The sequence below is a fragment of the Trichechus manatus genome, unplaced genomic scaffold (genome assembly GCF_000243295.1).
Source record: "Trichechus manatus latirostris isolate Lorelei unplaced genomic scaffold, TriManLat1.0 scaffold00050, whole genome shotgun sequence".
Lineage (NCBI taxonomy): Eukaryota > Metazoa > Chordata > Mammalia > Sirenia > Trichechidae > Trichechus > Trichechus manatus.
The window spans coordinates 493,158-519,507 of NW_004443986.1; the positions used below are offsets into that span (position 1 = coordinate 493,158).

Here is a 26,350-nt window from a genome sequence, read left to right on the forward strand (position 1 = left end):
TGGCAACCCCATGTGTTCCAGAGTAGAACTGCTCCACAGGATTTTCATGGCTGAAATCATTACGGAGGCAGATAACCACGCCTTTCTTCTGCAACATTGCTGTTTGGGTTTGAATCACCAACCTTTAGGTTAGTAGACGAGCACAAACTGTTTACAGCACCCAGGGACATTGTGAACCAATTTAGGAGATGAAATTGTATGTTACAATTGGTCCCTTGATGGAAATCAACAAAGGAGAATTGAATTCCAATGAACCTAATAGGTAATAGCTAATCAATAATTAGTAAAATCTCCGTACTTCCATTATTTTTTAATATATTATTAATCATTGATCATTTGAGGCAAAAATAAGACCCATGCCACAATCAGAGCCTTGCATAATTGTGATTAGTTTGTCTTATATCATGTTAAACCCCTTCCTCAGTTATAGAGAAAAATATACCTGATGACCACAGAGGAGCATTGAGCCAGCCGCCGCCCAGCACTTTTTAGCCCAGTGTATATCTGCCCCATCTCCATGGCTCCTTCCAGGCCAACCACCTCCAGCAGCTGGTCACTCAGGTCTGAAAGGAAACAGATGCCTTGTAGGTTACACTGTGTATGCATATGTCCACAATTTAATGTCTTTAGGTAGTACTGAGATAAAAAACAAAGCCACTCCACGAAAGAAAGCTTCTCTGTCTTGGAAACCGAAAGTAATGAAAAGATGTTATTTCTGAAACTCTCAGTTTAACTAAACCTTGAGGTTCTATGGAAAACAATTTGCTGTCAGCTTAGTCTAAAACAAAATGGGAAGAACAGATTCTGAGCCAAATAATGCCAAAAAATCTACCAGTAGTTTTTGACATCAACAAACTTAATGTTATTCCACATGTATACATGGAACGTTTATACATCCCACATCAGACAGTTTGGCAGCAAATACACATTTCAACACTATAAATAAAGTATGAGGATATGCTGTCAAACACGATTTGTTAAATTACTGGAACGAGGGATCTTAGAGATGATCAAGTTGAAGCTTCTCATTTTATAGATAAGAAGATTGGTGACTTAAATCATTGAGTGACTGACTCGTCCACAGTCATAGGTAATTCTGTACAGCAGTTTGAAAAACAATATTATTATGCTGAAAGGTTTTACGTTAAGAAATATGCTTATTGCTGTTGTTGTGAGCAGCCATCAAGTTATTCTGACTCATGGCGACCTAATGTGTGCAGAGGTAATTAGCACAGTGCAGTCACTATTTTATTTTATTTTTTTAACAGAAGAGAGTAGAAAGGGTCTGATAGTAACAGGCAATTTATGCTGAGTGTTTATTAAGTCTTTGTAACTGAACTAATCACTTTCTATATATTATCTCACTTGCTGCTCCTCAAAACCAATTTAAGACAATTATTATCACCCCCCTTTACAGACGGAGTAGATGAAAATTAGAGAAATTGACTAATTTATTCATATTCACGTACCTAATAGGTGACAGAGCCAATATTTGAACTCAGCCACTTTGATTCATCATCACTATGCTATGTTTGATAAATCAGCCCATGTGAAAAAGAGAGACTTTAAAAAATATGTAGAAAATTTTGTTACATTGGAAGGGAGATTGGACTGTTTGATCTCCAAGGTCCCTTTCCAACCTAAAGGATTTCACTCAGCAAGAGAGCATGTGAGTAGATTTCCAGAGACCACAGCCCCTCAACACAGCAAGAGCCCATCTTTTTACAGATTCAGCTCAAAGTGCCCCAACCCTTGACTTAGAGGCAGAAGTTTAGGTGCACGTATATGGTCCTTGGTTATTTTAATATCCACATGTATTCCTAAGTATTTTCAAATATAAATAAATAGTTCAATATTGTTTTAGTAGCAGAAGAACCCGGAGGGGGAAGTAGAAAGTGGAGGGTGTGATGATTATATGAGATAACTGTATAATAGCTGGTCATAGCTGTTACAGAAAAACAAGCAAATGTGTTTTGTGTGGAATCCATTTTGTAGGGAAAGCCTTCACTCCTCACTAATGAATCTATGTTATCAGGAGTTCAAATATAATGATTCATTTTCAGAGTATTCAAGTGTATGGCAAATAGCACTTTGAAATTTCAAAGTTTTTAGGCCTATGATCAAAGTCAAATTTAATATAAGACCTTAGAATAGAATGTGTGACCAAGACGTGTATTTTTTTAAGTAAACTATAAAAAGCTATTTTTTTTAACTTTAAAGTTATTAGCTGCAGTGAGAGATTACCCTGAGTAAAAACCACCTTCTAGCCACAAAATCAAATGTTAACAAGTCATAATAACTTAGAGCATTCACATCCCTGTATTAAACCCTATTTAGACTTATTTCTTGTAAAACTCGTTCTGTGTTTCTAGTTTAAATTTATGTTTCCAAGAACAGATGGACAAGGAATGGAAACATATTTTTTCAGCTGTAGCCTGCACTAAAATGTGCTTGGCTCTATAGCCTGGGTGTTAATATACTCATTTCTTAGATATCTGTCAACCACAGAACTACATTGTGGCAAGCACTAAAACCCCAGATGTGTGCCTGGTGATATTTATAAAACAACAACAACAAAAACAACAACAAGCAGAGAAATGGAGCTCTCATTTAGTATTATATCTTGTGAACTGCCTGATTCCTGAATATGTGAAATTTCTTGCTAATTTGTAATTGTCTGAGGCTGGTTGATAGGAACTATTCGACAAGAAATGAAACACTTTCTCACAACAGAGCTAATCTGTGAGCCTTAACTTTCCCATGAATCACACAGAATTGTCTACACCCACACCATATTGCTACTGTCTACCACCCTCCTTCTGATTTTCTTCTTTCTTTTAACTTCTTTGTTTTTCTCCCTGCAAAAATGCCCCAAAGCCAATTCTACAGTTAATAAGCAGTAATGAAGATGTTGTTAAGGATTTAGAAGACCTGGTCTTTCCCAACTCATGTTCTTCCTAACATAAAGAATTATATAGATATAGTGGAATGTTTACAAACTCTGGCAAAGCTATATACCATATTCCTTCTAATTAAGTGTTTAGGAAAACGCAAAAACAAAAAGAAACTCAGAATTTGTGTTGCATAAATTTGCCTCAATAACACTTCCACAGTTTTTGATCCAGCATGATATGTATACAATGGCAGTATATAACTGATGCTTCCAACATGTTATCTTTTGCATTAGTGTCCTGACTGATTTCAGACAAAGATAGTGTCTATCTTTATAATTTTGAATTCTTTGTTTCTATACATGGTATTATCTAAAATCGTCAAAGACTTCCTCACATTCTAGCTAAAATTTATGTTAACTGCAGCTCTTCTCAGTTGTCATAAACAACCAGATTAACCTACTTCATTTGTTTGCTACTTGACTGCTGATCTCATGCTTAAGAGCAGACATTAGCAAACTACAGCCCAGGAGTTGGCCCAGGAGCCAAATCTGACACTTTGTCTTTTTTTTTCCTTGCACAGCTTTCAAGTTAATAATGATTTTTACGTTTTTACATAGTTGAAAAAAATCAAACGAAGAAATAGTTTGGGACATCTGAAAATTAAATGAAATTCAAATTTCAGTGTCCATAAATCGAGTTGTATTGGGACTCACCCAGACTCACTTGTTTATGTATTGTCCATGACTGTTTGGCATTACAATGGCAGAGTTGAGTAATTGTGACGGAGACCTTATGGCTCACAAAACCTAAAATATTACTATCTGGACCTTTAGAGAAAAAGTTTCCCAGCTTCTGCTTAAGAGAAAGCTGAGCTCTTTCAGACCACTTAGGTTTTCACTTCAGTGCTGCCCCTATAAAGTACTAAATGGCATCATCGTGGCCTAAAAGATATAATGTCCTTCCACTAGTTCTGCAGCGTATGTATCCATGCATAAAACAGCTGTTCTCAACCATGGAGTCTCAGCACACTCACAAGCTGTGACGTGTGTCACAATCAATTTGCTATTAATCACAAAATACCCAAGTTTCCAAGTAATTTTATTACAAAAGAAACCAGAGTAGCTTGATGTGTAACGTTACACTTAGCCATTGGCGTTCTGGTTGGTTTCCTTGAGTTTAAGAAAAAGAAGTAGTGTCATAGATAAACCCATTGCCGTCAAGTGGATTCCGACTCATGGTGACCCTGTAGATAGGAAGACAAACTTGTACCCAGATACTAACTATCCAATTGGGAATCAGCTCTACCTGTGAGTCATCTGCACACCTTGAGAAATCCTGATATCCTGACATTGGAATGTGTGTGCATCTATCCAATAAGGATATTGCCTTGGTTAAACTGTCGTGGTTATGATGTATACATTTGAAGAGGGAAGGAAAAAGTACTTTTCTGGAAGAGTTAATATGTCTTTCCAAATATGTCCACGGGGTAACAGAGGCAAAAGGATTTACCAGATTAGATATTTTCCTATTTAAAACAGAAAGTCTATGAGATCTACTTCAGAAGGAAGAAACTCAGTGAAAGAATATTGGGTCATATTAAAGCAGGCTTCCTAACACAGAGTCTGCAAATCTAAATGGGGAAGAATACATCTTTATTTTCACTAAGATCTAATTGAAATTAAGCAATTGCTTCTATGATAAATTTAGGCAAGAAACCAGTGACTTTGTCACCGATAGATACCACAAATATTTTCAGATCACATTATAATTGTCACATATTTCAAAATGTTACTTATGCTCATTATGACTTGGAAATTTTAATAATTGTTGACCCTCTGCAAGATGTTTAAAGTTAATTTGTTAACAAAGAAGCACATATACTATTAAATCAAAATTTTAACAACATTTCAATGTAATTGGTTTCCTTTGTTATACCATGTATTTTACTTTATGAATTTTAAAACGTTATTCTGAGAAGTCAGTAGATTTCACCAGACTGCCAAAGGAGGCAAAAATGGTAAGAAACCCTGCTTTTAGAGTCTAATTTGCCTTTGATTTTGTATGTCTTTTGCTGAGCATTGCTAGGGTTGCATTATTTTGTTACATAGGTAGTCAGGGGTATGAATGAAAAATCAGAATGTCAGGGGCACAGTAGAGATGAGAAAACAGGGGAACTGCGCAGCTAATAAGTGGGTAATATTTATTCATAGCTTAGTCTCTTCATTTTTGACAGTTATGCCCTGATAATATATTCCATTATGTAATTGTTTCAGACTGCCATATGTGAGGGAACAGGAGGGGATGCATTACAAACACAGACTGAGTGTGGGTTGTAGCATTGGGTAGAATGTAGTGTGTACTGAAGGGAGGGGGAGGGAAGAGTGGCACAGGGCAGGGCTTACCCCTTTGTGCCTACTGTCCAGCAACAGGCTGCAACACTGAGAGAGACCATGTGACATGCCACACTCATCAACTCAGCAGGGGCATTTTGCAATCACCATAAATTGCTCATTATATCACCATCTATTAAGCCCTTATTTTGGTACAGTGAGATCAGGCTAGCTACAGAGTTGTACCTTCTAAGCATAGATTTTGTGCCTTCCAGTAATGCTTCACTTAATCTAACAAATTCTTGAAACATGTCTAAGGATCCAGAAAAAAAAAAAAAAGAAACTTTTAGAAAGCCAAGGTAGATATAATATCAACCTACAAAAAGAATAAATTTTACTTCTAGGATCCTCTCTCAACATGTCCATCCATTGCCCATTGATTCTTAACTTAGATGTTCTTCTCACAAACATAATTAGCTGTTTTCTCTGACCTCCATAAATTAGAAGATGCAAATTAGAAAGGGAGTGGGTGGAAGGGACTGAAGCAATAATTTATTGATATGGACTCCATGCTTCACATTACATGTACGTAAGCATAAAAGCAGGCTCTTAGCACCTTTAGGGAATATGTTATGCAATTGTAGATGTACTGACAAGGGAGAAAGAAAATGGGGAGGGCTGATATATCCTGCTTGTCTGCTATAAGGCAATCCCGCTAGGAGATTTACAGGCAGTTTTCCATTTAAGGTTCCCAACAGTCCTTTGAGGCTGGTATCATTCTTCTCATTTTATTGATGAGTAAACTATGTAACTTGCCCAGGTACTCACATATAGTAGAAAATCTGGTTTCCCAACCGGGTATGCTTGACACCAAAACCAACATTACCATACATACTCACAACTATAAGAACTAACCAATTAGATGTTAACAGTGATGGAAGAGAGAGAAAAAAATACTACAAAGAAATATATGTAACATCTTAAAATTGTACCACTAACTGTCCTACCTGTCAATAGTTTTAGATGTTATCACCAAATTAAAACAAAATATTTAAACTCCCATTCACACACAAGGTCATATGTGAATTATACTCTGAAGAATCTCTATATAAAGACCAATAAATGAAAAATATTTTATGGAAAGATTTCCATTGAAAATGTTAAAATATAGAAACTAAAAGGATTACAGTCTGGTATAAAAATAGATAAACTGGAGTTACTGGAAAACCTAACATTGCAAAACGTCACATTATTTGTTGAAATCTGATAAATGAGGAGTTAAGATACATATACAGAAATATACATACACACTGTCTCCCATGTAGAAGACGAGAATTCTACTACCAAACCACCACCTGTGGGGCAGCTGTGGTTCAGTGGTAGAATTCTCGCCTTCCATGCGGAAGACCTCAATTTAACTTCTAGAATGCACTGCATGCACAGCCACCACTAGTCTGTCAGTGGAGGCTTGTATGTTGCTATGATGCTAGTCTTAGTCATTTAGTGCTGCTATAACAGAAATACCACAAGTGGATGGTTTCAAGAAACAGAAGCTTATTCTTCTACAGTCTAGTAGGCTAGAAGTCCAAATTCAGGGTGTCAGCTCCAGGGGAAGTCTTTTTCTCTGCCAGGTCTGGAGGAAGGTCCTTGTCATCAATCTTCCCCTGGTCTAGGAGCTTCTCAGTTCCAGGGACCCCGGCTCCAAAGAACGCCCTCTGCTCCCGGTGCTGTTTTCTTGCTGGTATGAGGTCCCCAACTCTCTGCTCACTTCCCTTTCCTTTTATCTTCTCTAAGATAAAAGGTGATGCAGGCCACACCCCAGGGAAACTCTTTTTACATTGGATCAGGGATGTGACCTGAGTAAGGGTGTTACATCCCACCCTAATCCTCTTTAGCATTATCTAATCTTGCCTCATGAACCACAGGCAGAAGTTAGGATTTATGAGACACAATCACAGAATGGAGGACAACCACACAATACTGGGGATCATGGCCTAGCCAAGTTGACACATATTTTTGGGGGACACAGTTCAATCCATGACAGTGCCAAACAGGGTTCAGAAGAGCTTCTAGACTAAGACAGACTAGGAAGAAAGGCCTGGTGATCTACTTTCAAAAATTCAGCCAATGAAAACTAGATCACAATGGTCCACTCTCACTGTACCATGGGGTCTCTATGAGTTGGGGGCCGACTCAATGGCAGCTAACAGCTATGTATGTGTGTGTGAACTTTAACAAATGACTTTTAAAGAATGAATTTGATCATCTTTTCTAAACCCATCTGGTTTTTGAAAATCACCAGCCAGAGCTGACTATAACGTTATATGTTTTGATTCCAAAATTCTGAACTTCTCTAAATGGATCCAAAAAAAGCAAAGAACAGAAATTACAGTACAGCACATTGTCAGCAACCTCCCTATCATGCCCAACGCAGTCCAGGACCTGTAAATCACTTTGTAATGGCATACTTGAAAAGTGATCTTCACCTCGGGACACACAACCCAAGATATCATAAGCATTTCATTCACATGGCCCATAGAGAAGAAGTTTAAAGACTTCCCCCAGCAATCCATTGCTGCAACTGTCTACATGTATTATCAGTAAATGTAAACAAAGAGATTATGAGCACAAGCTAGCAGTGAATACGAACACTGCTGCTTCTGGGTTCTTGAGTCAGTTTGTTCTCATTAAGCTCTGTGGAGGGACTGAAGGCTCTTGCTTGTTTTCTGTGTGAATGAGCCATTAGTGCGTGTGGGAATGTTTTCATAGCACCATGCCTCCCCTGCCCTCTTCCATAAACCAAGCTACTTCACGTGCCTCCTCATATTTGCATCATCATTAAACAAAGCAAGTGCTCATGAATGAAGGCTGATGTCAGCAAATTCTAAATAGCTGCTGGAGAGGCACCCTGCGCCCTAACACTCATGCCTGCTAAGGGGATGAAGTTACCAGGGAGATGCTCAACCCTTTTTGTCCTAAGAATTAAGCAGTTCCAACAATGAAAAGAGGAAAAAAAATCTAATTTTGTAGGATGCAGTGCCAATATTACTTTACATCTGGTGGCACAGTCGCTAAGAGTTTGGCTGCTAACCAAAAGGTCAGCAGTTCGAATCCACCAGCCTCTCCTTGGAAACCCTATCGGCAGGCAGTTCTACTCGGTCTCATAGTGTTGCTGTGAGTCGGAATTGACTCAAAGGCAATGGTTTTGGGTTTTACGTAGTCTTTAAAATAAATTTCTGGAAGCACTACTAAAATAATTTATTTTCCTGAAGTACTTTATGGAATATAATGAGATATTTTAATGGTTTATTTTACTTTCAATGAAATATGAAAAACACTTGTGAAAAATAATAAAATGTTCAAAACATGGCAATACATTCGAAACTCACTTATAAACTTAATGCTGAAAAGTAAAATAAGGACAAAGCATAATGATGTAGAAGAGTGATTTACATCAAAAATTTTCATGTATAATAGAGCTGGTTTTGATAGCCATTTCACCTTGGTTATATATAAATATTACACTCCTAGCAAGAGATTGAAGGGCTCTATCGTATTTGGGGTTATTGCATTTTCTCAGACCATTTGCATAAAAGCACTGCTGGTTAGAGGTAAATCTCCCTCTCCTGGCAGTTTGTCTTCAGAGAGAAGAGGTTATATGAGTAAACAGAATTAAATCCCGGCAACCTTCATTTGCAATTTTTTGGTAGATAAAATATAGGACTATATCCTGAAATCTAGTGTCTTGCCAGAGAACCCTTGAAAACCTGCTGAGTTCAAGGCACTGCACAACAGGAATGTCATAGTTTCTGCTTAGAACAGCGCGTGTGTTTAAGTTTTGCTGTTATGTACGACTGAGCACTCTCCTCTCATGAATTGAGACAGGAACTGTTATGGTTTCAAGCACTAACAACACACTTGATAGCATCATTGCCTCACAGTTTAAAGATGAGCAGTTCTTGACTCATCAATGCCTCTGGGAAAGAATTATTAGAGTCATGGAAAATTCTGCTTAATTTGGTTTTTCATTTTTTTAAAACTTGTAACAGATTGTGGACAGATGGACCATCAAGTCTAATAGGCTATCTGTTAACAAGTTAGCATAGCTTACCATACACCTGAGTTCTTCAATTTTGTATATATTCTTCCTTTTTATTTCTTTCTTATGCAATAAGATAATTTTATTTCATGACCTTATGGGTACCAAAAAAAAAAAAAAAAGATTTATATTACTGTCTTGGATTACCAAATTGAATTAATGTTGACATAAATAGTTTTATTTGGAAAGGCTTTTCGATTAACTCCATTTGTAAATACTTACAAGAAATACAATATCCTTTCTCGTGCCAATTATAAAGTTAGCAGAGAAATCCACTCCACACATGAAATCATGTAGGAGAGAGAACTTGCAAACTATTAGTGTTTATTTACCTCATGACTCTTATTAATTATCTACTGACAAGTTTCCAAAGAACTTGAATTTAAAAAAATAAAGAATAAGCCCTTGTATGTAGACATGTTAAGGGGGTTCACATGAGTACAAAAGATCTCTGTGGAAAACTTGTCCTCTGTTTTAAAAGCATGTCAATTTATTTTTACAAAAGCACTGCACTGGTATTAATCTAGCTTTTAGAAAATACAGAAACATTTATGACTAATAGTAATGTAAAAAGTAAAAATGAGACATTCAAAGTACCCTCCTCCCTAACAACACTTGAGAATGTAAGGGAAGTTCAAATGCAAACTTTCAGATTTCCAACACTGTGAAACTGAAGGCTTTACCTCTGTTTTCAAAGAGTTGCTTTGGAGGTGGGGAGAGCCAAAATCTCTTTTATAGTACAAACTTCGCTAATATAACTCATTCTTCCCTTACCTCCGCTTATAAGAGATATATCCTTTTAATAGTTTAAAATACTATTGCATTGATACTCTTGGTGTAAAGAAAAAAAATTCTATTTTGCTGTACTCTTTAAAAGTTATTTGTTTAAAAGGGCTTCACTGTGCTGGTCTTGTAGTCCTCCATACAACAGAACAAAAGCAGTTCTATGAAAGAAGGCTAAACTTGGACAAACCGTAAAAAAAAGCAAAGTTCCTCTCTGTTTTTATCAAATTTGATTGCTGCAGCTGTTCCCAGTTTCTGTATTTTAAAAATAGCCTTATTCAGTGCCTTGTTGGCTAAAGGCCAGAGTGCCATTAGAACATGCTGTATGGAAAACCTCTATTCAGTTACAGATACAGAAATATATTTAAGATCAGTGGGGGTCATCTGCAGCAAACACTTGTAAAGGAAAATAGAATTTTAATGTGCTTGGACTGATTGCCACTTTTAACAGATAGTTTAAAGCCCACATGCAGAACATTCCTATTAATTTGATTTCTCTTAGTCAGGTAAATATGCAGAATAATTATCGACTTCATTGGAAAAATATTGTTAGAAAGGTCATTCCTTAAATAGCAGTTCTATAGCTGAGATATACATTTCAAAGAATATCTACTAGTGGTTTTTGTTTGACAAACTCACGGACATCCATCCAGTGAAAAGGTAGGTATTATTGAGCAAATGCTACAAATGGAATCACAACTTCTCTTTGATGTAGGCCACCCAACTAATGTCACTGGGTGTAGAATAAACCAATTTGTCCATGAAAACAGAGTCTAGGGACTCATTTTGGACTGATACACTCATCTTTTGGCTCAAAGTGAGTGGGGATATGGTCAAAGAATTGAATTATTTAGTTGAGTCTCAGAACTGAGCACCACGTATACTCAGTTCTTTCTTTTTTCCATTTAGGCTCAACAAAGAATTTAAACTAGCGGTTGGAAGTGAACAGATTAGTAAAGAAATGTTAATTTGAGTTGCAAGTAAAAAGAATCTGTTCTGCATGGATCATCGATAAAAAGAAGGAATTTTTGAAGCCAGGGAATGAGAACAGTGAGAATTAGAAAGTAGGGGTCTAGAGAGAACATCTAGGTGAGAGAAACACTGAAAGCATAAAGGGTAGTGAAAAAGTTTAGATTCAGGAATGCTGGAGAGATTGCAGCATAAACAGATCATCATCTGATCCTCCCCCACAAATAGAACAAGGAAATGGTGCACAGCTTTAAGAGACTGAATGGGGAGCCGAGAGGAGCAGCAGGGAACTGCAAACAGGCAAGAATCAACCGATCAACAAAGAGTCACATACAGTGGAAAAATTGCTTCTCCCACCATCCTTGCCCTTCCCCCCAGCCATGTGGGCCATGTGCTGCTGTGAACTGGGGAAGTGACCACAGAAAAGGAGCCTGCTTCCGCACCACCATAGCCCCTGCCTGTGCAAAAGGACAGAACCCCAAGCTTCTGCTCTAAAATCAACAGGGCAGACCTCCCCCAGGGTCTGTTTGGAGTATGCCAGCACCTCCCCCATCTGGACACTGTTAGCTGCAAGCCTGATGTGAATTGTTAAAGAATGCTCATGCAGTGGAGTCTGCTTCTCATAGTCAACACTACTTGCCTGTCTGCTCATCCCATACCTCAGGACTCTAAAATCAACAGGACAGATCTCTAGGGGAGTCGAGTCAGGTGTGTCTGCTCCCCCTTTTTGGTCCGTTGGTGCTCAGGGCTGCTAACTGAGGTTGCTGCGTGCTAGGAAGTAGGCATCTTTGGTGGAGGCTACACCCACAGCCAACACACTATGAGGGGGAGGACTCTGATAGCAACAAGGCAGATCTCCCTGGGGGTCCATTTGGAGTGTGACAACCTCTCCCCCACCTGGACACTGTCATCTGCAAGCCAGCTGTAAATTGCTACAGAAGGCTTCTGCAGTGGAATCAGTCCCCATAGTCAGCACTCTACCTGCCTCTCTGTGCACCCCATAGCTCTGGCCTCTAAAACCAACAGGACAAACTTCCCTGGTGGTCAATTATAGTTAATCTGCCCCCACTTCCAGTTAGTACTGAGGACTGCTGACTGATACTACCGTGTAATAGGAAAGAAGAATCTTGAATGGAGGTTGCACTCACAGCCAACAATCTACCAAGGCGAGTCTGACAGCAACAAGCCAGATCTCATGGGGATCTGACCAGAGCATGACACCCACTCTCCCACCTGGTAGTAGTTCATTACCAGGCTGGTAATAGTTCATTACCAGGTAATAGTTCATTACCAGGCTGTTTCAAACTGCAACAGAAGGTCCCCAAAGTGGAGTTTGCTACCATAGTCAGCACTCTACCTGCACCCCTGTGTACCCCAAAGCTCAGGTCTCTGAAACCAACAGGACAGACCTCCCTGGGGATCAGTTTGGGTCTGTCTACTTCCCCTTCCATTTGGCACTGCGGACTGCTGACTGAGGCTGCTGTGTGCTAAGGAGCAGGCATCATTACCAGAGACTTCACCCACAGCCAACATACTGCAAGGGGGAGGGCTCTGATAGCAACAAGGCAGACCTGCCTAGGCGTCCAATCAGAGTGTGACAACCCCTCCCCCAGTTGGTAACAGTCAGATGCTGGACTGATATGAACTTCTACAGGAAGTTCCCTAAAGTGGAGTCCGGAAGTGGATCACCTAAGTGGAAACTGCTCCCCAACCACCACAGGGCCACTGGGCTCTGAAACCAACAACACAGGTTTATTGCAAGTCCTTCTGGGGAGGGCCAGCACCTCCTCCTCCTGAAATGGAGGAAAGTCTGCCTGTGTTTCCCCTGAATTCCAGTTGATATATAAGCATCCCCCATAGAATAGCTAAGGAAGCCTTGAGCAGAACTGGAGGGCAACACCCAGCCCCAAACAGGGCTCACTGGGTGTGGATTTTCCAACCAAAAACATAGTTGGATAAACAGAGAAGGGAAGGACTTAATAACCAGAGAACGAGAGAGACAGAGAAGAAGAGGACTGTGCCCCCTGGTGGCAGATTGATTATTACATGATATCTCACCTGAGTGAAAGTTGAAAATAGATATCTGGAAGTTTCAAATACTAATCAAACCAGAGAAAGAGAAGGAGCTATTACAGGGAGGGAAAGGAAATGGTAAGCAAAGGCCAAAAGCTTTGCCTGCCTAAGAGTTTTTTCCAGAAAGTAGTATGGGCAAAAACACCAAATAATGGGGAAAACTGAGAAAGTTAACACTCTCAAAAATTCCAGTGACCCAACAAAAAATCAAAAGACACACAAAGAAAATACAGCTCACTCAAATAAACATGACAAAGGGAGTGAAAGCACATAGAGGGATGACTAAATTATGAAAAAAAAAAGGAAGAATATTATACAACAACACTAAATATAATTAAAGAACTAAGGGAAAACAGACAAAGAGCTAAAAGAAATAAGGAAAACAATGCACAAAAATTGAGGATCTTAAAAAAAAGAGATATTGCAACTGGAAGGGACAAAAACTGAAATGCGAAACACAATAAAAGGACTTAGCAACAGATTTAATCAGGCAGAAGAAAGAATCAGCAAATTAGAGGATAAGACAATTAAAATTAACAGATGCTGAAAAGCAACAAGAATGAAGGCTCAAGAACGCTGAGCACAGTTTAATGGAATTATGAAACAACATCAGAAGACCTAATATACGCATCACGGGAATTCCAGAAAGAGGTGAAAGAGAAAGGGACAGAATGAACGTGTGAAGAAATAATGACAGAAAATTTCCCCAATCTGACAAAGGACATGACTTTACCAATCCAAGAAGCTCAAAGAACCCCAAGTAAGATAAACCTAAAGAGATCTACACCCAGACACATCATAGGTAGGCTCTGAAAAAGTAAAGATAAAGAGAGAATCCTGAAAGCAGTGAGAGAGAAGCAAACAGTCACAAAGAAGGATTCCCAATAAGATTAAATGCTGATTTCTCCTCAGAGACATTGGAGGCCAGAAGGCAATGGAACGATATATTTAAATTGCTGAAAGAAATAAAAAACAAAACAAAAACAAAAACTGTCAACCAAGCATACTACACCCAGCAAAACTATCCTTCAAGAATGAGGGTGAAATTAAAACACTCCCAGACACACAGAAGCTGAGAAATTTCATATCCAACAGACCTGTCCTACAAAAATTACTAATGATAATTCTGTAGGTAGAAGAGAAAGGATACTAGAAAGTAATTCAAAGCTATATATAAAAAGAAAGATCTCTAATAAAGGGAAATGCATGGTCCAGTATAAGGGCTAGTAATAAGTTATTAATGCTTGATAATTCTAAATTTTTTGTCCTTCATGTTTTTTTATAACAAATATACAAAAGGCAAGGATAAAATTATGTTGCAGGGCACAAGAAATATAAAGATGTAATTATTGATAACAACTACAAAGGGGGGGAGAGGAATAGTATAGAAATAAAATTTCTTGTATGTTACTGAAGTTATGATGTATCAACTTACCCTAAAATGTTATAAATACAAGCTGTTAAATGTAATACACACACACACACACACACACATATATATGTCATACACAAAATGAAAGGAGAAGGAAACCAAAAAGGTTCACTACAATAAACCAACAAAATATAAAAGCAAACAGTAGTAAAGGACAAAGATAAAGAAGGCTTAAGATACACAAAAAACAAATAACAAAATGGCTGAAGTAAGTCACTTATTAGAAACTACAGTGAATGTAAATGAACTAAATGCTCCAATAAAAAGACAGAGAGTGACAGAATGGATAAAACAAAACAAACAAATAAAAAAACAAAAAACATGATCTAACTATATGCTGTTTACAAGAGACACACCTTAAACCCAAGACACAAATAGGGTGAAAGTGAAAAGATGGAAAAAATATGCCATGCAAATAATAACAAAAAGAGAGCTGGGTAGGCAATCTTAATATCAGACAAAGTAAACTTTAAGACAAAATCTGTTACAAGAGATAATGATGGACATTATATAGTGATAAAAGGGTCAGTTAATCAAGACAATTTAACAATCATAAATATATATATTCCAAACATCAGGGCATCTAAATATATAAAGCAAACACTGAGAGAATTGAAGGGAGAAATAGATAGTACTACAATAATATTGGAGACTGTCTGAGGCTGGGTTCTCTAGAGAAGCAAAACCAGTAAAACGTATAAATATATATAGAGATTTATGTCAAGGAAATAGCTCACACAATCGTAGAGGCTAAAATATCCCAAGTCCACAGATCAGGGTAGAGGCCTCTCCCAGTTCACATAGCTGCAGAAGCTGGTGAACCCAAGGTTGGCAGGTCTGAGAGGGGCTTCTGCTCACAGGCTGTGAAGGTCACTGAATTCCAAGATCAGTAGACAAGACAATCAGGTTTCTCCTGATTCACGTAGCTGCAGGGGTTGGCGAACCCAAGGTCAGCAGTTCAGGGAACCGGACTTTTGCTTGCAGGCTGAGAAGTTCAATGAATTCCAAGATCAACAGGTAAGCTGCTACCTCCAGTCCCATGAACCGGAGGTAAGACAACAAGATGCAGCTGCTGAGTCTGGAACAAGCCAAAAACCTTGACAAGGCGAGCAGGCAGAAGGTAACCGGCAGAAGGCAGAGAGATGAAACCGAGAGGGCGGTGAGCCGCCACAGGCCCCGCCTCCACCAGTACCACTCAGCAGATTCCATCATGGGGGTGATCACAACATTATACAACTACTAAAACACTGAGAATAATGGTCTAGCCAAGTTGACACACAATCTTAACCATCACAGAGACTTCAATACACCGCTCTCAATTTTGGACAGATCATCTAGAAAGAAGATCAACATGAAACAGAGGATCTGAACGACATTATAAACTAACTAGAGTTACAAACATATATAGAACACTCCAGCCAAAAAGAGCATAATGTACATTCTACTCCAATGCACATGGATCACTCTCCAGGACAGACCACATTTTAGATCACAAAGCAAGTCTTTGTTTTTTTTTTAATTTTATTGTGTTTCAGGTGAAAGATAATGATGCAAAATTAGTTTTTCATTCAAAAATTTTATACACGAATTGTTTTGCAACATTAGTTAAAATTCCTGCAATTTGTTGGCACTCTTCCCCTTTCCCTTTCCACCCTGGGTTCTCAGTGTCCATTCATCCCGCTTTCCTGTCCCTTCCTGCCTTCTCATCTTTACTTTTAGGCAAGTGTTGCCCATTTGATCTTGTATACTTGATTGAACTAAGAAACATGTTCCTTATGTGTGTTATTGTTTGTTTTATAGGCCTGTCTAATCTTTGGCTGAAAGGTGGACTTTGAGAGTGGTTTCAGTTCTGAGTTAGCAGGGTGTCTGAGGGCCACGGTCTTGGGAGTTCTTCCAGTCACTATCAGATCAGTAAGTCTGGTCTTTTTTTGTGAATTTGAATTTTGTTCTACATTTTTCTCTCACTCTGCCTGGAACTGTCTATTGTGATCCCTGTCAGAGCTGTGGGTGGTGGTAGCCAGGCACCATCTATTTCTTCTTGGCTCAGGCTGGTGGAGGTTGTGGTTCATGTGATCTGTTAGTCCTTTGGACTAATATTTTCCTTGTGTCTTTGGTTTACAAGACAAGTCTTGATAAATTTAAAAAGATTGAAATAATTCAAAGTATTTTCACTGACCACAATGGAGAGATGCTAGAAATCAATAACAGAAAAAAAACCTGAAAAATATAAAAACATGGAATTGTAACAGTACACTATTAAACTACCAATTGGACAGGGAAGAAATCAAAAGAGAAATCACAAATTTCTTAGAGTCAAATGAAAATGAAAGCATAACATACCAAAATTATGGAATGTAGTGAAGGCAGTACTCAGACAGAAACTTATAGTCAATAAATGCCTACATGAAAAAAGAAGAAATATCTCAAATTAACAGTCTAACTCAACAACTCCAGGAAAATAAGAGAAAACTAAGCCTAAACTTAACAGAAAAAAGGAAATAACAAAGGTCAGAGCATAAATAAATAAAATCGAAAACAAAAAAACAGTAGAGAGAATCAATAATAACAGAAGTTGGTTGTTAGAAAAGACAAATAAAATTGGCAAAACTTTAGCTAGACTGACAAAGAAAAAAACAGAAAATATGTAAATAACCAAAATAAATGAGAGGACATTACAATTGACCTGATAGAAATAAAGAGAATTATGATAGAATATAACAAACAACTGTACAGTAACAAACTGGATAACCTAGATGAAATGCACAAATTTGTTGAAGCAGACAACCTAGCCATACTGACTCAAGAGGAAATAGAAAGTCTCAACAGACCCAAAACAAGTGAAGAGATCGAATCAGTGATCAAAAACCTTCCAACAACAACAACAACAACAAAAAAGTCCTGGATCAGATGGCTTCACTGGGGAATTCTACCAAACATTTAGAGAAGAATTGACACCAACACTGTTGAAACTCTTCCAAGAGATAAGAGAAGGAAAGAATACTTCCTAACTCATTCTATGAATCAAACATAACCCAAACAAGACAAAGATACCATAAGAAAGGAAAACTACAGGCCAATATCTTCCATAAATATAGATGTAAAAATCCTCAGCAAAATACTAGGGAACAGAATCCTTTATTAAGCTTATTAAAATAGTCATACACCATGACCAAGTGGGATTTATTCAAGGAATTCAGGTTCAGCATTAGAAAATTAGTCAACATAATACACCACATCAATAGAACAAAGGAAAAAACAATGTGATCATCTCTATGAGTGCAGAAAAAAGCATTTGATAAAATTCAACACTCTTTCTTGATGAAAACCCTAAAGAAGATTGGAATAGAAAGGAAATTAGTTAATATGATTCAAGAAACACATGAAAAGCCAACAGTCAACATTATACTTAATGGAGAAAGACTGAGAGCTTTCCCCTTGAAACAGGGACAAAACAAGGGTGCCCACTCTCAACACTTTTATTCAGTATTGTATTAGAAGTCCTAGCCAGAGAAATAAGACAAGAATATAAGTAAATAAAAGGTACCCAGATTGGAAAAGAAGTAAAATTATCTCTATTCACAGATGATATGATCCTATACATAGAAAATGTCAAAGAATTCAAAGAAAACTTCTATATCTAATAGAGGAACTTAGGAAAGCTGCAGAGTACAAGGTCAATAAACAGAAATTAGCTGGGTTTCTATGCACCAGAATGAGAAATCTGAAAGGAAAATTAGAGAAATAATTCCATCTACAAAAGCACCTAAGAGAATAAAAAACCTAGTAATAAATCTAACAGGGATAGGGAGGATTTATACAATGAAAACTGAAACACTTCTGAAAGAGATTAAAGAGACTTAAATAAACGGAAAGATGTTCCATGTTCATGGATTGGAAGACTTAATATTGTTAAGATGTCAACACTACTCAAAGTAATCTGTAGATACAATGCAATTCTGATCAAAATTTCAACAGCCTTCTTTAGAAAAATAGAAAAACAAATCTTAAACTTTATATAGAATGGCAAGAGGCCCCGAATAGCTAAAGCAATGTTGAAAAAGAAGAATAAAATAGGAGGATTCACATTCCTGATTTAAAACATACTATACAGCTATAGTAATCAAAGCAACCTGGGACTGGCATAACAATAGACACATAGACCAATGGAATAGAATTAAGAGACCAGAAATAAACCCATACATCTATGATCAACTGATTTTTGACAAGAGTGCTAAGTCCATCAATGGGAAAGAAGAGTCTCTTCAATAAATGGTGCCGGGAAAATTGGATTTCCACATGCAGAAAAATGAGACAGGATCCATGCCTCACACCATAGACAAAAACAAATTCAAAATGGATTAAGGACGTAAATGTGCAAACTAAAACCACAAAATTCTTAGAAGAAAAAGCAGACACAAAGCTTTCAGGCTTAGCTTTCAACAATGGATTATTTAATATAATAAAATCACAAACAACAAAGTGCAAAATGAATAAATGGGACTTTATAGAAATTGAAAACTTTTGTTCATCAAAAAACTACCAAATAACAGAAAAGATGAGCTACTGACTGGGAGAATAGCTTTAGAAACCAGTTATCTGACAAAAATCTAATAACAAATATATACATAAAACTTAGCAACTTAACAACAAACAGGCAAATAACCCAATCATAAAATGGTCAAAGGACTTGAACAAACATTCCACAAAAGAGGACATTCAAATGGCCACCAAACACATGAAAGATGCTCAGCATCATTCACTATCAGAGAAATGCAGATCAGAATCACAATGAGATACCATTTCACTCCCATTAGGATGATTAAGATTTAAAAAAAACAAAAAAACAAAAACAAAAATAATAAATGTTGGCGAGGATATGGGGAAATTGGAACACTTCTCCATTGCTGGTGGGAATTCAAAATGGTACAACCATTGTGAAAAACAGTGTGGCAGTTCCTCAAAAACTAAAAATAGAACTACCATATGACCTAGTAATTCCACTCCTAGGTATATACAATATTTTACACAAATAACGCTCACCCTTTGTGTTTATTTGCTGGCTATGCCCTCTCCCAAGAGTCATCCTCACAAGGGCTGCCATGTCAATCCTCTTCCACATGTTGCTTTTAATTAGCCTAGTGCACTTATGAAAATACCTCACAGGGGAAGGGTGTGACCAGCAAACAAATGCAGAGGGCATGCATTATTTGTGTAAAAATATGATACCTAAAAGACTTGAAAGCACAGAGTCAAACAGAGACTTGTACACCCATGTTCATTGCAGCACTATTCACAATAGCCAAGAGGTGGAAACAATCTAAAGGCCGATTAGCAGATGAATAGATAAACAAAATGTGGTACATACATGCAATGCAATACTACTCAAACTATAGGAGAAACGATGTCTTGATACATGCTAAATATGGATGGAGCTGGAAGACATCATGCTGAGTGAAATAAGTCAATCACAAAAGGACAAACACCGTATGACCTCATTTATATAAAAAGATGAGAAAAGACAAATGTATAAAGAACAACATTTATTAGTGGTTACCAGGGGTGGGAGGGAGGGGGAAAGGAGACTTAACGGTTATGGAAATACCGCCCTGATTAAGGGTAGGGATGCACAGCTGATTATTACAATTGCTGTCAAGAAGTTGTACACTTATAAAATTTGAATTGGCAGAAGTTATGCAATAGATATAATTACCAAAAAAAAAAAAAAAAAAAAGAGTAGCTGCCGAAGTTGCTTATGTACAACCCAAAACCTCATGGGATTTGGTTTCTTGGTTTGGAGGTTTAGAATCATGGTTTCATGGGATATCCCAGTTAATTGGCCTAATAATATATTTAGTGCCTCTGTTCTACCTCCTAGTTTGATGCGTAGTGCCAGGGGTTTTAAAAGCTTGCATGTGGGCTTTCAAGGCACAGCAACTGATCTCTATTCACCTGGAATAAGAGAGAAAGAAAAAGAGTCAGAAATAGGAGGAGGGTATGGAATGGGCTAATTGCCTCCATGAACAACCTTTTCCATTGCCTTGAGACAAGAAGAACTGGATGGTGCCAGTCTACCCTTACTGAACATTTTGATGAATCAAAATGGAAAAATCCTGATTAAAAGAGAGAAAATGCAGAACACAATTTCAAATTCTCATGGACTCCAGGCTTCCTGAAGCCATGAAGTTTGGATGAACTGCTGAAATGATTGCCCTGAGATAATCTTTAAACCTTAAACCAAAAATATCCCCGGAAGTCTTCTTAAAACCAAACAATAGTTAGCTTAACTAGTAAAAATGTCTGCCTTGAGCACTATCCTTTTTTAAGAACTACCTATATGGGATCAAATTGAAAACAGCAGTTCAAAAGATTAGATAGGAACCTTAGGGGGTAGTGAGTTTATGTTAATGTGGGAGGAACAAATCAGAAAAGGAGGGTGAGAATGGTTACACAATTGGGAGAAAACAATCAATGTCACTAAATGGTACAGGTAGAAGCTATTGAATTGGTGTAGGTTTTGCTGTGTATATTCTCAACAACAACAAATAAAATTATATTAAAAAAGTTTAGATTCATATTAAGGAAATGTACATCAGCTGTCAAGAAATGAGGTGTGTGAGATATTATCTTTCTTGCAAGCTAACATATTAGCCTCCACGGTTTCATGGAGGCTGGCAGAAGACTGAGACTCTTGGGTCAGAGACCAAGAACTTTATTACTCACAGCAATAGCAGAGTATCAGCATTTGTGTCAGTTCCCTGAACCACAATTCCCATAGGGTGAAACAAAGAAGGCCTGGTGATATCTGCATACAGTGTTATAGGACAGGAACCTTAAGCTTAGGGAACCTGGATCTTTTATATCGAGCAATAAACCTGCCTGGCCTTTCTCCAATAGGGATACTTCATTTTTATATTGGGCAGTAAGCAACATGCCCTTTGTTCTTGAAGAGACAATATCTATATTTTCTGATGCTAATCACTATACAAATAGCCTTGAAAAGACAGTCTAAAACAAAAAAAAAAAGTAATAAGTTTTTCTATTTGTGCAGCAATGGGAGAATTATTTCTCAATCCTAGTACTTCCGTTCTTTCATTTTCTTCCTCTGACGTCTTCATGAGCAAGACAGCATTTAAAATTCTACAAACTATCAAGATCTTCAAGGCTCCTTCTCTAATGCTGCTCCTTCCTGATGGCTTTCCTGACCTCCAACCCTTTCCTCTGAGCCGGTTGTCACCTCTTTCACTTTGCATTTTCTTTGTGCCTTTTTTGGAGGCAGTGCACGCAATACTGTTCAGACACTTCAGTCAGTTTTCACTTAGTCTACCCCATGCAGTAGATTGTTGGTTTGTTGAGGCTAGGGACTATATTATTTCTTATTTGTTTAATTTCTTAGCAGAGTGCCTGGCAAATAACAAGTGCTTAGTAAATATCTGGAGCCCTGGTGGCTCGGTGGTTAAGAGCTATGGCTGCTAACCGAAAAGTCGACAGTTTGAATCCACCAGCCGCTCCTTGGAAACCTTATGGGGCAGTTCTACTCTGTCCTATAGGGTCGCTATGAGTCGGAATTGACTTAGTGGTAACAGGTTTGGTTATTTGTTTAGTAAATACCTAATAATTAAATTTCTGTGCTGATTCCTCCATGGAGCTGACCCTTACTATATTTTAGTTTCTGGAAAATGTTAAAAATAGCAGCAGTAAATAGGCAGGCCTAGAGGATCAAACAAATTTGAGCTGCTAATAAAAATAAATTTGCATATAAATGTTTCCTTCTTGAAAACTGCATACCACCTTCTACATTATTCATTGCCTTGAGTCTATTCCAACTCATAGTGATCCTATAGGACAGAGTAGACCTGTTCCATCGGGTTTCCAAGGTTGGAATCTTTACGGAAGCAGTCTGCCACATCTTTTTCCTGTGGAGTGGCTGGTGGGTTCAAACCAGGGACATTTTGGTAGTAGCCGAGTGTTTAACCACTGTGTCACAAGGGCTCCTAGCTTCTACATTACCTACCCTAAAGTTGTGACTAAAAGAATAACATCCCCTTTTCTCTTATTAATGCCTAGCTCCCAACATATGAGACTATTTTAGCAATTTAAGGTATGACAAAGGACTGTACTTTTGTTATTAACTTTGGCTTTATATAAGTTTTTAAAAAAAAAGCAGAATGATGCAGTGGGAAGGGCATTAGATCAGTAAAATTTGGTTCTAGTTTCTGTTCTACCATCAGCTTATCATGAGTTTTTGCCATTTATTTTTCCAGGACCCTATTTCCTTAGATATCAGTTGATGAGTTTGCTTGATACAATATTGAAGGTTTCTTCTCACCAAGAGAAATATTTTTGATGTTCAGCCACATTTTTGCATATATCAGTAGTTCCTTCCTACTATAAGAATGTGCCACAGTTTGTCCATTCACCTGTTGGTAAACATTTGGGTTGTTTCTAGCTTTTGTCAATTAAAACTGCCTGCTATTAAAAAAAAAGAAGAATAAAAATGTTATATATAAACATAATATGTTTTTATTCTCAAAAAGTCAAAACGCATTTGGCTCAATTCTCCCTCCCAGTGCTGTAGAGTACAACTAGCCATAATTCAGTGTTATAGATGGTAGAAAGCTCTTGCTTGTCATCTCAAAAAAAATAGGAATAGAAGATTTGTTCATCTGTCTTAACATACAGACAATGATCTAACTTCAAAATATGCATTGAAGACGAGCTGCCAAACAGATTAAAAAATAAATGGGTTATTTATACTTTCTTTGTCATATATGAACTGCCACTGTTATAATATTGAAACAGAGGAGGTAAAAATATTTCATAAACAGAAGGAAAATTGGTCAGTCAGAGTGGACTCTAGCTATTGCTGGGAAACAGGTTCCCAGAAGTCTCTAACATGCCAGAAACTGACCTTTTAGTTGCTGGATCTGGAGAAGTCTGGGAAGCCAAAGGAAAGGGTTGAAAGGGGGCCCCTTGTATGGAAATATTTTAACAATTTAACATTTGGTGCAGGTATGCTGAAGAGCAGGTGCAAGTTATTGTTGTTGGTTGCCGTACAGTTGAGTATATAGCAGTAAGAAAGATATAAAGAGGAACTCTTGCTGCAAAAATTGGAAAGTAGAAGCTCACATTTTACTGTAGGTTCAGAACTAGGTATAAGTCTGTGCTTCTGGAAGACAATTTGCCTCATTATAGGAAGACCCTTTCTGATTACTAAATTGTGGCAACCCCATGTGTGCAGAAGTAGAACTGCTCCATAGCATTTTTAAGGCTATGATATTTTGGAAGCAGATAGCCAGGATAGTCTTCCCAGGTGCCTTTGGGTGGGTTTGAACCACCAACCTTTCAGCTAGTAGCCAAGTGCTTAACCGTTTGCACTACTCAGGGACTGACACATAACTTAGAACTTCTAATTTCTACTCCTGACTTCTGCTTTAACTACAAGGGTTACCCCAGGCAAGTCACAGTCACTTAATATCTCCAGGACCCAGTTACCTTCTTTCTAAAAGTGGAATGGTCACCCTATCTTCTGTGATGAAATTCCTTGTTTCAGTTAGTTTCACAGTAATTTTCTTGCTCATTCTCTTTCTTCCTCCCCCAGACTAAAGATGCTTTATGCAGAAGTGATGCAATTATTAAATCTGTGAATGTTTCTCTTTTGAGGGGCCAACATTTCCACAACAGCAATTTGAAAAATATTGGAGGTAAACCAGTAGAGGATGGTGTGGCTCAGATGCAAGACATATGACTACCGATGTTGAAGTGGGTGAGAGTGCAGTCAGAATGAATAGAACAAAGGAATACAAGAACAAAAGATTAAAAAAAATGTAGAATCTAAGAAAACATTTGGGTCAGATAAACGTAAGGTACAATTAGACTGGACACATAAGGAGTAGACTAGAATATGAGATTTTCTGCCATGGAATGAAAAGATAGATCAACTAGGTTAGCACTCTGCAGGCAGCATAAGACTGGATTGGGCTCACTGTCCTAGGAACAGAAATAAGACCCAGACGAGTCTGATTTCTATAAAGAACGGGGACAAGGAGATGATACCCAGGTGTTCTAGGTATAAGATGTAGCAGAACCAAAAGTTAAGTAAGATTCAAGCGTTAAACAGGACAAGGCTGCACTATACTGGGCTGGTGGCCATCCACTGTAATGTAGCTCTTTATTAGAGTATTAACTTAATACAAATATTTTACTGTGTTATTGCTTTATGATTTCTGAAATAAAAATAGTAGTGATGACAACCTATATAATTTCTTAGCTCTCTGGAAAGCAGTATTACAAAACTAGACATTTGTTATTTACCACACGCTTATTGTCTTAGGCATTTAGTGCTGCTCTAACAGAAATACCACAAGTATTTTAACAAAGAGAAGTAGTCCAGTAGGCTCCAAGTCCAAATTCAGGGCATCAGCTCCAGGGGAAGTCTTTCTCTCTCTGTCGGCTCTGGAGGAAAGTCCTTGTGATGCATCGGTCTTCCCTTGGTCTGGGAGCATCTCTGCGCAGGAACCTCAGGTCCAAAGGACACGCTCTGCTCCCGGTGCTTCTTTCTTGGTGGTATGAGGTCCCCAACTCTATGCTTGCTTCCCTTTCCTTTTATCTCTTGAGAGATAAAAGGTGGTGCAGGCCACACCCCAGGGAAACTCCCTTTACATCAGATCAGGGATGTGACCTGGGTAAGGGTGGTGTTACAATCCCACCATAATCCTCTTTAACATAAAATTACAATCATAAAATGGAGGACAACCACACAATTATGGGAATCATGGCCCAGCCAAATGGATACTTGTTTGGGGTGACATAATTCAAACCATGACACTTATTATAATCTCAGAAATTACAAAAACAAAAATGTCAAAACAAAAAAAATCTAAAGAAAAATATTAAAATCATATGTATATCAGTTGCTAGGCTAGTTGCTGAGTATATAGTGGTAAGCAAGATATAAAGAGGGACTGCAGTGATTGGAAAGGAGAAGCTCACATTTTACTGTAGGTTCAGAACTAGGCATACATTTGTGCTTCTGGAAGCCAATTTGCCACATCGTGGGAGGACCCTTTATGATTACTAAATTGTTTGAGCACTTGAATTCAGTCATATCTGAACCTAGTAATGGATTTTTCAGATACATAAGCAAATATATCCACTTTCTGTCTTATAAAACGATTTTAAACTTCAACATTAAAAAAAGAAATCTAGTTCTGTTTGGTGGTTGAGTCTCTCTCACTTGCAGCTGAATACCTTGTAAGTGGCATACTTCAGGTTCTCATTACCGCCAAGTTTGTAGCTCTCGATGTGCTTTGAAGGTGTTATTCTCCTTCACTGACATCTATAATTGATTCATATTTTTTAAAGAACAAGAATCTTGGCATCCAAGTATCCACAATATTAACTTTGTTTCTAACATTCCTCTATAAGAATTCTCAGACCTAGTCTAAACTATTATTTCCTGTCTTCTAAAAAAGCTTTATTGCCACTGCTCTGCTCCCCAATAATTTAGAAAGCTTTTCAACCATCTCCTATCTAAACTCCGTTAGTCCTTTAAGGCTCAGTTCAGTAAATCTTTCTTTTATGTCTCCTACCTTCCACCAAATGTTATAAAAAACACACCTTTATGACTCAACATACACAATGAGGAAGAAAGCAGAGAATCAAAGATTCACATAATGTGGCATCCAAAGAAGCAAGGCCTAGCAGTTAAAAAACAACACATATCACTTTGGTCATTTCTTTGCCGAATGGACATGACAGGTCCTCATTATTG

The 26,350-nt window shown here is 37.8% G+C and overlaps 1 protein-coding gene across 6 annotated transcripts in view; it reads right to left on the reverse strand.

Moving 5' to 3' along the window:
* DGKB (diacylglycerol kinase beta) overlaps positions 1-26,350 on the reverse strand; it is a 782,610-nt gene that overhangs the window by 42,787 nt on the left and 713,473 nt on the right. For all 6 annotated transcript variants that reach the window (XM_004377415.2, XM_004377414.2, XM_023732276.1 and 3 more), the window contains one exon: positions 443-563. In XM_004377415.2, coding sequence (XP_004377472.1) covers positions 443-563 — 121 coding nt within the window. The remainder of the gene's footprint in view (positions 1-442; positions 564-26,350) is intronic.